Consider the following 13,133-nt stretch of genomic DNA (forward strand, 5'->3'; position numbering starts at 1 on the left):
GGTGGGAAGGTGGCCGAGAGAAAGGATTCGCATAAAAATCAATAGACTGTAGGTTTGATATGCATTTAATGCAGTGAGCCATGAAATGGTGTTTAGGGAAGAGAGAAAAGAAAATCACTCACGGGTTCTCTGTATCGATCATCAAAGGAATGCTTAGCCATTAGATTTTTTAAGACAGCTAAAGCTGAGTGCCTGATGTCCTGGTCTTCTTGCAGGGCAAAGCCAACTTCTCGAAGTAGAATTCCAATTAAGAAGTGTTTGCGGCAAAATTCATTCGTGACCGAATATTCAGGCATATCTTTGGGAGGAGAGTAAAGCGGGCATGTGATTGAAAGTCAAACGATCACTCTATAGTCGAGAAAGGTTTATCCAACCACCATCAACCTCTCTCACTACCGGGGAGGGGTTCAGTAACGCAGTCTCGCTACAGAGAGGAGAAATGAGGCAGAGTATACTGCTACCAATAGTCAAATTCCATGAGTAGCGTGTCTACAGTGTTACAGGAGCTGAGAGGAGAAGAGCTCACTTTCTCTCTGGAGGAATCAGGAGACGTCACTGGCAAGACGATGTTGAGAGGGGCCTTTGAGGCTGCTGAAGGTCGGAGGTGCAGGGGGCCCGGAGCCAGTGGAGGTGGTGGGGGGGGGTGTGGGTGGAAGAGAAGAGGTTGGGAGGACAAAGGTTCCATGGCACAGATTTCTGAAGACCACAGGGTATCAGTGTGTGGGACACACAGGTTGGGGGATGCCAGTCAGCACAGCAGCCAAGGAGGGGTGGGGATTGAGACTTGAGGCGCACTTGGGGCTGGGTGATGGAGAGACTAAAGCACACATTCTTTAGCTGGCACCTGGGATCCTCCATTTGGCACTGAATTCTGTAGAAAGTGTGAAGTCACCAATGGCATTGAGATCGGTGGCCTGATCAGACCTGTGCTTATTCATTTGTTCACGTGGTGACAGGACATAAATGAGTTATTCTGTGGGGGAAATGTGGGGAGCGGGCTATAATACGGGAGGCTCGGCCACAAGGCAGGGAGGGAAGAAGTGAGATGTGTCTGGGATGGAACAGAAGGACCCGAGTTGTAGAGGAAAAATTACCAGGGTAAGTTGGCTGAAGGACGTGAAGAAGCAAGGAGAGGGAAACCAAATGGGGCTGCAAAATTTTGTGCCTGAATCAGGGAGAAATTGGAACGTCCAAATTTCCAGTAAGAGTTGCCCAATGTCCTTCCTAAATGTAACTGTTAACAACAGGACCAGCACCCATTTTTGGAACATGTACTGAGTGCCAACACTAGGCTAAGCACCGTAGAGGTGTTATGTCCGTGAATCCTCGCGGTTACCCGTTAGATGTAATGATCTCTTGGAATATTCCAGTCCATAACTGACTAGGGGCAAATTAAACATAAGGAGTTTTGTAGTCCATGAAAATGCCGCTGGATGTGGAAAAGCAGGGAATGGGAGGGTCAGGAGATAGAGGTCCAAGGGCTTAATTAGGTTAAAAATATTTCTCCACGAAATAGTGAGTACTCGTGAGGGGCCAGAAGTGGAACAAAACTTTGTAACTGCCAACCTAAAACTAGAGAAAAGTTTTGCCCAGACTATTTTAAGTTATGAACCTAATTCAAGCAAAAATAATAATCAACCTCAATCTTGAGAAACTAGCTGAAAAACCAGGCTGCGGTGTGTTGACAGAAATATATAAAGCTAGTTATACTGAACAAACATGTTATGACATGATCAAGGAATTTTATTTATGAGGTACCCTAAGAAAATTTCAGATGATTTGGGAAATTAAAAAAAAATGTCAAACTCTGGAGAATAAACTATGAAAGAATTCAGGTTGGGGAAGCATTTAATTATCTGTGACAAGAGAACAGTTCAGTCAGCTTGTTGACAACTTTGTATGATATTAAACACATGACTATTTTTGGCATCCGGAAATGGCATCTGGAAATTTGTGGTATCTATACCAATCAATATTATCAGATTATGATGTACTTATTGATGCTTAGAGAATCTAATATAAAACATAATTATTTACCTGATGCATGTAACTCTTGAGTTGATTCTGAAGGCGTCGAGGGATCTGGATTTAATATAAATAAACAAATAAGTTAAGATATACACATACATACACGTTATATTCATGAACTATGGGTAATTTATACTGAAAAACTGTAGTATCCTAAAACCTAAGTGAGTCTCCTCAAAAAAGCTTTACGTTTGAAGACAAATACCATAGGTTGGTTGTTTCCTTATAAAGGAATGTCACGAACAGAGTTATTTTCATTCCTGGCCTTTTACTTGAACACTTATTTTTCTACCAGAAATCCGCATGCAATGAAACATGTATTTTTATGTTCACCGTTGATAATATCACATCTACAAGGAGACTATGAGGCCTTTTCCTGAGTTACAGATCAACAGTAAACAACTGGGATCAAAAGGGTACAATAGGTTTGCTTTTCTTGAGTATCTTAACCAGCCTGTCTAACCCAATAATAAGTTGGCAATAGTTTATAAAAAAAATAAAAAGGAATACAAAACAAACCAAAAGGCGAAAAACGTTATTGCCCAAGATGACATTTCTACCTCTTTTTCTACGAAGGCATTTAGATTAAATATACTTCATAAATTAGGAAAGAATGGGATAATGTTATAGCTTTTATTTAAGATTGAAATGACAAAACATTTACAGGCTTGATAATGCATTTTATTTTCCCTCCAAAATATTAGTTTTGTGTGATACATACAGTATAAGCTACAATACATGTAAGGAGGCTCTTTACCATCCTTTTTTTCTGCTTTCCATGAATATCAAAACTGCTCCTTGTGGATAATTTACTCACTGCTTAGAAGGAAGGTCTTTTTTTCTTTCTTTCCTTCCTTCCTCCATCTCTTTCTGCCTTCCCTCCCTCCCTCCCTCTTTTCCTCCTTCCTTTCATTCTTGAGGTACAACTGACTATAACATTATATTGATTTCAGGTGTACAACATAATGATTCAATATTGATGCAGGGTGAAGTCGAAGCAGAGTATTTTAAGTTCTTAAATCATTTTAATGGTTTCTTTGCATCCTGATATTTGACTGTCTTCTGATAGCTAGATGTGTGATGGTCATCTTGGTATCTATGTATATTGGTATAGATGCAATACATTAATAAAAGTTATACATGAAAAGATTTTTGGTGCACCACTTATGCTATAGTAAGTATGGAAATGGGAAGCAACTGTCTCCACCTCCTTCTAATCCAGAGGTACCAAGTATTTACAATGGTGCCCTCCTTCCCGCTTTCCTCTCTCTTTCCTTCCTTCCTTCCTTCCTTCTTTCCTTCCTTCCTTCCTCGTTTTCAAGGCAACAAGTTTTTTTTTTTTTGTATAAAACTCATTTTGAGGAATTGCATTTTAACACAATTACACACACTAATTGATAACTCCAAGTGAATTTGTACTCACAAAGTATAACTTCTCTCCCCCCTTAATTTTGAGCCTTTCAAAATCAAAGGAGAGTTCTCTTTTGGAGCCAGTAGAGTCAAAGTATTGTTGTAGGTTAAAATTCTTTGATTTATGTTTACCGATTTTATAATTTTGTTGGCTTTCTCTTTAATGAAAAAGGAAATCTAGACAAAAACTGAGAAATATGGAGCCACATTCTTCACCACGTGACACCAACTTCTTGGTGTCTTCACCTGATTACCTGGGTCTAACGCCCATGTAACAGCTTCAGGGGAGATCAAGACCGAGGAAACAGGAAAACAACAATACACAAAGGTCACACAAACGAACTCATACGAGGGTTCACTTTGCAGGCACTGATGAGCATTCTGGGAGTTATTACCTGGAATGTTTGCCGATCTTATGGGGAGACACAAAGGAATAAAGTGCTCATGCTGACATACTTCTTGAAGAAAATCAAATTTATACTGGCATAAGGTCTGAAAAAAAAAAAAGCAAACCGAATGATTGTTATTTATACACCAAGAGGGTTAAGAAAAAAATCTGCACTTGAATCTTGTATCTAGAAAGAAGATGTAGTTAAATTTTGTGTGACCACCAGGTAATTGTTAAGTTCACAGGCTTTTGTCCCCCTGAAGTGGTAAATAGAGTAGGACTCCCTTTATGTGAATTTTTTTAATGTTTAATGTTTAATGGCCCATGAGGGAGGAGCAGAGAGAGGGAGACACAGAATCCAAAGCAGGCTCCAAGTTCTGAGCTGTCAGCACAGAGCCCCATGTAGGGCTCGAACCCACGAACAGTGAGATCATGACCTGAGCCAAAATCGGATGCTTAACGGATTGAGCCAGCCAGGTGCCCCTGGACTCCCTAAATTTGGAGATCGGTCAAGGCCTCCTTAGGAAATGATCCCATTTGTAACCCATATTGAGCCGCTGTGAGATCCAATTCTGTGCAGTGTGCATTTTCCACTTCTTTTGGCTTCTGTCAGAACGTGTTTATTCTGAAAGGAATTGTATGTCACCACATGCACAGAGCTCTAAAACCACAGTCAGCTCATAGGACAGTTCCCTGTGATTACCTCTTGGGATCCAGCGTTAAAGACGACAATGGGGCATGTGATCCAAGACTAGACTAACTCTCTCCGCAGGCCCTTTGTTCTCAGACTGACTTACTTAAATTCGTCTTTTTCCTGCCTTGCACACAGGCCTGTCTTCTCAATGATATTTTGATTAGGACAGTAATAAATGGATTTAGACATGGTCTAAGACAGCTTTATACATGTGTTAAAAACCATCACATAAGAAGGAACAATTAGCACATTCATAAATATTCTATTTTCACTGACATGCAGACTAAGTAATCAATTTTTAAGACTCAGTTGGGTTGTGTTCACTAATACCAGCTAACAAAATAAAACATATTCCATTTGCTCAGATTATTTTAGAATTCCATTTTGTGGCAATTTTGGTTAATAATTTAAAATACTGTCGTTTCAAACGAGAATAGTGCTTGACTTAACCCTTTGCATCAAAGTGAATAGGAGCATAATTAAATTGTATGTTAATTATTTTTCAATGAGTATGTTCTGTTTTCTCTCTAAAAGAGTACATAATTAAGGTCTCCTTGAATTATACCTAAAATGATATTCTGCGAATTTCATGCATAATTGGGGCACTAACAAAGAATATTCTTTCAAAAAATATTTACAGAGGAAACTGGATTCTCAAAACCCAAATGGCACAGAATCATGTAACTCCCCTAGTCAAAAGTAAATCTCCACTGCCCCAAAAATAATATTCAGATTCCTAAGCGTGGCATGAAAGGATATAAGAAGATCATTCTTTACTTTTGGCCTCTCTAGATTTGTTATTCTTTCCCAGTACCAAGATAATTACCCCTTGGGGACTTTCCTTCTTCCTAATGGGCAAAGGTTACTGGGGAACTATTAACTCAGGTGCCCTGTCTTCCTTCCTTAAGAGGCAGGCATGTGACCCAAAGCGGGTTGGTCACACACTTCCTCTCTGGAATGTAAATCTTAAGCCGAGTGTTAAGAGAAAGAAAATGGTCCCAATGTATTTTTTAAGCAGTAGCAGAGCTTGGCCCATGGTTTCTCCTTTGCAATGACTCTTGTGCCCTAGTCCCTGCTCTTTCTCAAGCCCAGCTTTCCATCTCTTTCTTTCACTGATGTCATTGCTCTTCTAATACTCCCCCGTTGCTCAAACTGGCGTAAGTTTCTGTTGCTTGCAACCCAGAGAATCTTAACTGATACACCTTTCATGATCTCACCCATGTCCAGTCTTATTTTCCTCCAGCATATGCCCATCTGTAGCTCAATGGTTCTCAAACTTGAGAGTACCTAAGAATCACCTGAAAGCCTCGTTGGAATACAGGTTTCTGGGCTCCACCTGTCACGGTCCGTTCTCAGCTCACTGGTCTGGGAACCACACTTGGAGAATCACTGCTCTCCAGCCTATCTCTCGACACATCCTCCCTATTTAGGAAGAGGGGGTCAACTGTCCCTATTTTGCCCCAGACTGAACAATTTCAGAAAAGTGAGATGTTCAGTGCTAAAACCAAGGCAGTCAAGCAAACTGGGCTGTAAGAACTGTGGCTGAAAAGAATCCCTCCTTTCACCACCCACCGGAAATAAGAGTGAAACGTAACACATTCATGTTCACACTCCACATGCCACAGCCTCCCCATTAAGAAAGGACTTGGGAGCCTAACTCAGATGAACCGTTTTAAAAGGCTGCCTCTCACTGGGATAGACATTATTTTTTGATGCACAGGCTAAGGTTTTAGGCAGCCAGACACAGAGACTAGTTTATTTATTTATAACGCAATGGTTTAGAAAGCAATCCAGCCTGCACTTGGTTCTTACCTTGAGATCACCAGAGGAGAACATGCTGATGTAATTGTTAACCATCTTAAATACAAAGCCCCGGTCCATAAATGTAAAACAGCGCTAAAAAAATATAAAATTGTAAATTCAGATATTTTTACTTCAAAGATCGTTAAAGATTTTAGAAAAGATGAATAAATATATTGCAGTAAAATGCTATTTAGCTAAATGTGTTGTGTAATAAATGTTTAAAAACACTCGACACCATATTTAGGCATTCACCCACGTATGGCAACTAATTAAAACACTAGATAGAGCGCGCACACCAGAAAGTTACAAACTCTTCTTTGTCAACTTATTTGAACAGCACTTAGAGTTCTGCAGTGAAATATCATAGCCCTTTCCTTTCCTTTCTATACAGAAGGTTTTAGCTTTTACTTGTCTATTCTTTAATCACGTAGTTCCATTTTGTTACCGTGTTTTAGTAATCTGACTCTGGGGTTTGTAGGGTGAAGGAAGATCCCTTGCGGCACAGCACTGGGTACGGAATAGGGGTGGCAGCGATGGGTCAGGAAAGCCTTTTTACCTTTCTGGCTTCCTTCGACAGAAGGTTGAAGGAAAGAAAACCTTTCTTTTCAGGCAAGGAAGCTTGACTTTGAAGAGTGAAGGTAAGAGACCCTGAGATGGCCATCTCTTCCTCTGTGGTCAAACTCTCTTAACTGTAAGAAGGAGGGTCTTAAACAGCAGGTAGTTTTGGAGGAGGCAGGTGGACATTCCAAGTTGGAACAGCAAGCTCTCTCCAAAAGACCGATGGCCATGTCACCAGTAACCAAGCAACAGCGGCCAAATAACCGTGCACAAGTGTGAAGTCGGAGGCACACACGGTGTTTCCTGATGCCGTATCTTGGGGAGGCGCTAATGCAGATTGCCACGTGGAGGTCATCACGGTGCGCGTGAGTTCAAGTCCGTCCATCCAAATGCATGTGAGAGCGCCTACCACATGCGAAAACCTTTCAGCTGCTGCGCCACTGAGTGGGGGAGGGCTTCGTTCTTGTCCAAAGAGCTCAGCGGAAGGTCTTCGCCTCGGTTCTGTACATCGTGGATCTCTTCCCAATTTTACGAACAAGTCTCTTTTCTCAGAAAAGGCTGGACATAAAATCCTGTTATCGGTAGTACACCAAGCGGGAGGTCTCCCACTGAAATACATCTGTGCATAAACAAGAGCTGTTTTCTCTAATAATGTTCTACCAATTGTTAAGTCGTTTATATTTTTGTTTTGTTTTGTTTTCCTTCTTTTTTTTTGTAGTGATTTTTGAGGTTCCTACTCATTCCTTACTGTGTCAGTATGTTGCCTCATTTATCTTTTCATTTTTAATCTGAATTTAAGTTCTTTCAATTACTCTCTAGTCACTAAAAAGGAAATGGCTCCCGTGTCCTACCATCTGCCCGTAGAGCAGTGACAAGAGGCAGACACGCAGCATAATCAAAGGCTCAGACGATGTAAAGCAGGAGGGGAGGGGGGGAGGAGGAGAGGGGATCTTGTGTCCTGTGCACCACGCAGGGTACCTGCGGGTGTGGCAAACGCAGAGAAATGTGGAGCTTTCTCCGGAGAAGACCTCTTGCTGTCTTTTTTGTGATGGAAAGGGGTTTGGGTCCCATCGTACGGGGAAAGGGGGACCATCCAGTGTAACTGTGGGCTTGAGAAACATCTCAATAAAAAAGCAGGTGAAAAGAACCCTGGGGATGTCAGTGGGGAAGACACCAGGGCTCCTTGACTCGATGGAGGAGAGGATGGTGAGTCCTGTCACTGAACGTGGCAACTGACACCTCCCAGGGGCTACTGTGGTTATTCTGAGGAACAGACCTGATAGCTTTTGAAGGAGGTCAGGCTCCAGGACCAGTGAATGAAGACGGGGAGAAGGCTGCGTTTGGGGTTTTCTGAAATTGAAGAATGACCTTCGATGTGGTAAGTTTGTCATGCTTTCCAAGGGGCAGTGAGAGAAAAAAAGGGGGTCATTCCCAGGAAACAAGATCATCCGCATCAGCCTTCTGCCTGCAGAGAGCCCTCCTGAGGTCAGGCTTCATCAAGCAGCTCTCCTCTCATGGGTCTCCCATGTCTGGTCCACCCCAACGTCTGCTTCGCCCTAGGTACAGAGGCTCTTCTGCCTGTTGCTGAGGTCTAGAGGGGCCTCTCTCTGCTTCTGTTTTAAAATAATTTATGGTAACCTTTTATAGCAACAGAAAATAATTTGCAGCGGGCTTTGGCAAACTACAGCCCAGGGGCCAAAACTGGCTCACTGTCTGCTTCTATAAATAAAGTTTTATTGGAACACAAACCCACTCAATCACTTCCCTATTGTCTATGGTGAATGGTTTAGGGCTGTATTGTGTTCCAATAGCAAAGTTGAGTAGCTGTGTCAGAGACCGTACGTCCTGCTAAAAATGTTTAGTACTTAGCTGTTCACAAAAAAAAGTTTGCAGGTTCTTGATCTGGAGAACTTATAACCTACCAACATTTTCTCAGTTTAGTTTAGCAAACTAAAAGCTAAATATTCTAAACTACGTCCAAACACAGATTTTAATAAAAACAATATTTTATTTCACCGATTGTGAGGACAATGGCAATTTTAGTCTATAATTTGCTCAGTGAAGAGGATGAAGCCCTAAATCGCAAAACAAACCGGAGGAGTGTCCTTGCTTTTTTTTTTTTTTTTTTTTTTTTATGTTCTTCAAGCCACTAGTCCTGCTATTTCCTCTTTCATCTTGAATACTTTCCTTTGCCCCTGTGCTCGACAGCAGCTTAGGTACGACCGACAGCAACTTTTGCATAGATGAGCTCTATGGAAAAGTGGGTGATGGGCCTTGAGGAGGGCACTTGTTGGGATGAGCGCTGGGTGTTGTATGGAAACCAATTTGACAATAAATTATATTTAAAAAAAAAGTCATAGAGCGTTTAAATCAAATAGAGTAAATATGAAGACTTTCCCCTTTGCAGAGACTCACTTACCCATTTCTGTCGATGTTTACGGAGAAATATCACAGATGTTTCTTTAAAAACATTTTTTTTAACATTTATTTTCTTTTTTGAGAGACAGAGCATGACCGGGGGAAGGGCAGAGAGACGGAGTCACAGAATCCGAAGCAGGCTCCAGGCTCTGAGCTGTCAGCACAGAGCCCGATGCAGGACTCGAACCCACGAACTGTGAGATCGTGACCTGAGCCGGAGTCGGACGCTCAACCGACTGAGCCACCCAGGCGCCCCTCACAGATGTTTCTTTTTTTTTTTTTTAATTTTTTTTTTTTAACGTTTATTTATTTTTGAGACAGAGAGAGACAGAGCATGAACAGGGGAGGGGCAGAGAGACAGGGAGACACAGAATCTGAAACAGGCTCCAGGCTCTGAGCTGTCAGCCCAGAGCCCGACGCGGGGCTCGAACTCACGGACCGTGAGATCACCACCTGAGCCGAAGTCGGATGCTTAACCGTCCAAGCCACCCAGGCGCCCCGAGATGTTTCTTTAAATGTATTTTGCTACCAAACTAAAATGGGCTCCTATATTAGATGATCTCCAAAGTTGGCTGAAATAAAGCCATTAGGCAGCCACGTGGGTAAAGAGGCACGGCTGTCTGAGCAGGAAAATACAAATTACAAGGAACTTTCCCTTGCTCTCTCCTTGGTATCAGGCGTGCATCAGAAGAGTACTTAGATGGGTTTGCTCAGGTACGGTGGAGTTGTGACCCAGATTGGCAGTAAAAAGAAAAATTACACAAGCTACACAGGTATCCATGGACGCATGTGCATCCCATCTACTTTGAGGACGGAATACCCAGAGAATGTACAGGTCTTGGCTTAGTTGTTGCAAAAATCTTACTTTCCCATGAGATGATATATCATGGAGGAAGGCACATTGTCCCCTAGGACATTTTAAAAAAATGTTTATTTATGTATTTATTTATGTGTTTATTTTAATTTTCTTTTAACGTTTATTTATTTTTGAGAGAGTGAGCACACAATCAGGGGAGGGGCAGAGAGAGAGAGAGGGAGGGGGACACAGAATCTGAAGCAGGCTCCGGGCCCCAGGCTGTCAGCACAGAGCCCGACGCGGGGCTCGGACCCACAAACCATGACACCATGACCTGAGCCGAAGTCAGATGCTTAACTGACTAAGCCACCCAGGCGCCCCTCACCTAGGACATTTTTATATGCCCACACCAGACATACTGCTCTCTCCATTCTTGGAAAACAATTTTGACACAGCTACGGTGTTACAATTATTTTTCAATTGTGAAATTCCAATGCCAACTAATCCGCAGTATTTGATCGCTGCTGTAAAATTTAATAACCAAAAGAAGCAGAAGTCACTTGGAGCCCAAAGTGAGCAGATCACTCTTATCAGATTTCCGGGAATATAAGAGATTAAGAAAAAATGTTTATTGATTTGTTTTGAGAGAGAGTGTGTTTGCACATGGGCGTGCAAGCACGTGGAGTAGGGGCGGAGAGAGAGGGAGAGAGAGAGTGCCAAACAGGCTGCAGGCTCACAACCTGCCGTGAGGTCCTGACCTGAGCTGAAATCAAGAGTCGGACCCTCTACCAACCGAGCCACCCAGGTGCCCCTGTATGACATTTATAATGCCAACAGCAGGAGTGCAGAAGCTGAAAGCTCAAAGTTCATCAGTTCATAGGCATTGTGCCAAATGACTACATTAAATTTTACATTCAAAAAATCATTCTGTCTCCTTTTCCCTTTTTCTCTCCTAGTTCAAAAGATTTCATCTGATAATCTTCACAAAAAGTTAAAAAAAAAAGTTTTCTGTGTCAAGTAAATGCCATTAAAACTAAAACTTGAGGGGCACCTGGATGGTTCAGTCGGTTGAGCATCTGACTCTGGTTCAGGTCATGATGTCACGGTTCATGAGTTCGAGCCCCATGTCAGGCTCGGTGCAGACAGTGTAGAGCCTGCTTCGGATCTTCTGTTCCCCTCCCTCTGTCTGTCCCTGCCCCGCTCCCGCATGCACACACACATTCTCTCTCTCTCTCTCAAAAATAAACATTAACAAAAAAAAAAAAAAAAACACTACAATTTGAAAACAATGCTTGCAGAATGGACTTTTATAGTGTACAACATATTCAACTCTTTTCACTTATAAACTTCACCTGGGTATTGCTTTCGATTTGCAGTCCATGTAATCTATGTATCTTACAGACCATATTTGTTCATCTATTGCCAATCCATGCTTTTAGCCCACACATTTCACAAAACTACTGGGACCACCGTTAGCTTCTACTTCATGCTGTCCTTTTCAATCTTCGACATTTTTTACTTGCTCCCAATTTTGACGTTAGTTTATGTACAAGCAGCAACTTTTGGATGCATAAGCTCCAAGGAAAACATATTTATTCCAACAAGCACACAGCATTTAAGCCAAGGAAGATAGAGAAAGGGTCTTTCCCCTTTTAAAAGACTCGCTTAGCCATCATTCTTTGCAATTTAGGGAAGAATATTACAGATGTTTCTTCAACATAATTTGCTTACAAATTGGACAATTTATCATTTTTTCCAAATTTCCTCTTCTACCAAGCACTTCAAATAACCTACTAGCATAGTAATAAACTTTATTCTTGTACATCTTAAAATGTGGTATAAAACTATAGTAATTTTTTCTCGACCCTCTTCATCCCTAATCTTGACCATGCCTTTTTTTTTTTCTGAAAGCAAGTAAAAAGCAAAAATAAGAAGCAAAATATTGGAGAAAACAGTGAATGTGAGATGAGACCAACTATAGTGTATAGTTTGAAATGATGTTTAATATATTAAAAACAGATTTTACTGGATTAAAATTCACCAAAGATGATTTGGAATAATTTTATGGCCTCTTAGCTTTACATTGTTAGTATTTATTTATAAATTCTCATACTTATGCAGTACGTTCTTGTATCATAAAGATACAAGAAAAGTGGCTTCATCAAGGATATAATAGTCAATAGTTGGGCAAAAGAAGGAATAGAAGAAAAACATTATGTTTCTAGTTGAATGTATTATTTGTTAAATGATATACCATCCTTCTATATTAGCTTTGTTTTTTTTTCTTGACTAGCATTTTTGCCTTCTCAATTCAATCTGTAACCCAAAGAAATATAACTTTAGTACGATATATATGTGTATATATATACTGAGGTTAGAAAGTAGTTTCTCAATACTTTAATTGATCATTTTTAAAATGCGATTGGTGCATAATATTTTCATCATGTATAAAAGAGCCTGGAGGTAATATAATAAAAATGCCAAATTACCCTAAGTTCCCAAAGCGGCTATTTGACATCATTACTAGAGCTACAGGCAATCCAGAACATTACTCCAAGGGCAGAAATGCCCAAGAAAATATTGCCACATTGCAGTTTTCCTTTAAAAATCTCACTTAAAAATATTTAGAAATACTATGATTTGACAATACTCAAATGGATACTTTTATTGAAGCTTGGTTTTTCTTCTGTGACTTTAAATTGGAAAAAAATATTAATTTTTTTTTTTTACTTTGAGAGAGAGAGAAGGAAACAGTGTGTGAGCTGGGGAGGAGGAAGAGGGGGAGAGAGAGAGAGAGAGAGAGGGAGAGAAAATCCCAAGCAGGCTTCAGGCTCAGTGTGGAGCCCAATGTGGGGCTCGATCCCACAATCCTGGGACCATGACCTGAGCTGAAATCAAGAATTGGATGTTCAAATGACTGAGCCACCCAGGCACCCCAAATCGAAACAAAATATTTTTTTTTTTAATTTTTTTTTTTTCAACATTTATTTATTTTTGGGACAGAGAGAGACAGACCATGAACGGGGGAGGGGCAGAGA

General features: G+C 41.0%; 1 protein-coding gene across 15 annotated transcripts in view; it reads right to left on the minus strand.

Annotated features, from left to right (window-relative positions):
- The window catches only part of DOCK10 (dedicator of cytokinesis 10), a 272,646-nt gene that overhangs the window by 40,527 nt on the left and 218,986 nt on the right, over positions 1 to 13,133 (minus strand). For all 15 annotated transcript variants that reach the window (XM_045481485.1, XM_045481482.1, XM_045481484.1 and 12 more), the window contains exons 29-32: positions 6,333 to 6,416; positions 3,834 to 3,930; positions 2,038 to 2,082; positions 123 to 298 (exon numbers count right to left, since the gene is read on the minus strand). In XM_045481485.1, the coding sequence (XP_045337441.1) occupies positions 123 to 298; positions 2,038 to 2,082; positions 3,834 to 3,930; positions 6,333 to 6,416 (402 nt within the window). The remainder of the gene's footprint in view (positions 1 to 122; positions 299 to 2,037; positions 2,083 to 3,833; positions 3,931 to 6,332; positions 6,417 to 13,133) is intronic.

Source organism: Leopardus geoffroyi, chromosome C1 (genome assembly GCF_018350155.1).
Source record: "Leopardus geoffroyi isolate Oge1 chromosome C1, O.geoffroyi_Oge1_pat1.0, whole genome shotgun sequence".
Taxonomy (NCBI): domain Eukaryota; kingdom Metazoa; phylum Chordata; class Mammalia; order Carnivora; family Felidae; genus Leopardus; species Leopardus geoffroyi.